This window comes from Seriola lalandi, unplaced genomic scaffold (genome assembly GCF_002814215.2).
Source record: "Seriola lalandi dorsalis isolate HSWRI2012SDOR001 ecotype SW California unplaced genomic scaffold, Sedor1 jcf7180002001168, whole genome shotgun sequence".
NCBI lineage: Eukaryota > Metazoa > Chordata > Actinopteri > Carangiformes > Carangidae > Seriola > Seriola lalandi.
The window spans coordinates 1-1,819 of record NW_019471827.1 but is presented as its reverse complement, the minus strand read 5'-3'; the positions used below and the strand labels follow the sequence as shown (position 1 = coordinate 1,819).

The window sequence follows — 1,819 nt, the reverse complement described above, 5'->3', positions numbered from 1 at the left end:
CAAGGTATGGGTGTTTGTATGTGTGTGTTTACATAGTAATTACATGGTATTTGCTATATTTTGGCCATTATTTCTATTTTGAATTTGCTTTTATAGGGGAACTCTAATATGTAAATGTAAACAAAAAAAAGTGTAGCCCTATCGGATTTAAAAGTATTTTATAATGTTAAAAGTAAACACAGTATACTGCATATTCAATTCATCCTTTCTAAAAAGCCACTTGGCATTTTATTGGATCATTTTCCTCATCAGTTAAACAGAAATTAGCAGTGTATTGAAACATCCATTTTAAATTTTTTGTGTCCACGTTTTAACTGTATCTTCTCAAACATTTCACTGACTCCCTATCAAACTTTTCCATCTCCACATTTCAGGTGACAACAAGGGAACCGCCATCGCTATCTGCCGTCGTATTGGCATCTTCTCTGAGGATGAGGACGTTTCTAGCAAGGCCTACACCGGACGTGAGTTTGACGATCTGCCCAGCCATGAACAGCCCGAAGCTGTGGTCAGGGCTTGCTGCTTTGCCCGTGTGGAGCCATCCCACAAGTCCAAGATTGTTGAGTTCCTGCAGGGTCATGATGACATTACTGCTATGGTAAGAGCGCAGAAGAGCTGGACTGAGTCATTGTACTGTCAGTTGTCCTGTCACTGGTTTTGTGCTAGGATTTACAGCCTGTAGAAGTAATAGTAATAACTTGTGCTTCCTCTCCTCCCACCAAGACTGGTGATGGTGTGAATGATGCCCCTGCCCTGAAGAAGGCCGAGATCGGCATCGCCATGGGCTCTGGCACTGCCGTTGCCAAGTCTGCCTCTGAGATGGTCCTGGCTGACGACAACTTCTCTTCCATTGTGGCTGCTGTTGAGGAGGGCAGAGCTATCTACAACAACATGAAGCAGTTCATCCGTTACCTCATCTCCTCCAACGTTGGTGAGGTCGTCTGGTGAGTGGCCTGTGTAACACACACTCTGATCAACACCTAAACACTATCTTTCAGCCATCTTTCTCTGTGTCTCTGGCTAACCTTGTCCTTCCCTTCGTTCTATTATTCCCTTTTTCACTCTGTCAGTATCTTCCTGACCGCTGCTCTGGGTCTGCCCGAGGCTCTGATCCCCGTCCAGCTTCTGTGGGTCAACCTGGTCACTGATGGTCTGCCCGCCACCGCTCTGGGCTTCAACCCCCCTGATCTGGACATCATGGGCAAGCCCCCACGTTCCCCCAAGGAGCCCCTGATCTCTGGCTGGCTGTTCTTCAGATACATGGCTATTGGTGGTAAGTAAGACTCTGGACATTGTGTTTGCATTAAGTTTAAATGCAGGAAGAACACTTACCTGCACTGACACTGTTGCTTATCCCAAACAGGATATGTCGGTGCCGCTACCGTTGGTGGTGCTGCCTGGTGGTTCCTGTACGATAGCACTGGCCCTGGTGTCACCTACCACCAGCTGGTCAGTAATTGCCTCTCTTTTATGTTGTCTTTAACAAAAACTCACATGCAGATGCTTAATAACCTAATGTTCCAAATAACTTAATAACCTTTCCTCTGTACAGTCCCACTTCATGCAGTGCCACGATGAGAACGAGGACTTCACTGGCGTTGATTGTGATATCTTTGAGGCTTCTCCTCCCATGACCATGGCTCTGTCTGTGCTGGTCACCATTGAGATGTGCAACGCTCTCAACAGGTAATACTTCAAATATGTCGGAATGTGTTTACAGCTGGTACAGACAAACACAATTGTTTAGAATATATGAATTACTGTGTTTAACACTTGAAACGACTTGAATACGTTGGGCTTCCAGTTCACACCACAGGTA

General features: G+C 45.7%; 1 protein-coding gene across 1 annotated transcript; it reads left to right on the top strand.

Moving 5' to 3' along the window:
* Positions 1 to 343: 343 nt before the first annotated feature.
* On the top strand, positions 344 to 1,705 carry LOC111663761 (sarcoplasmic/endoplasmic reticulum calcium ATPase 1-like; the record flags this gene model as incomplete). Its single annotated transcript, XM_023418072.2, has 5 exons — positions 344 to 598; positions 724 to 944; positions 1,071 to 1,273; positions 1,364 to 1,449; positions 1,553 to 1,705. Coding segments are annotated over 5 exons (903 nt in total), but the record flags the coding sequence as incomplete, so codon positions are not given.
* Between the last annotated feature and the right edge of the window lie 114 nt (positions 1,706 to 1,819).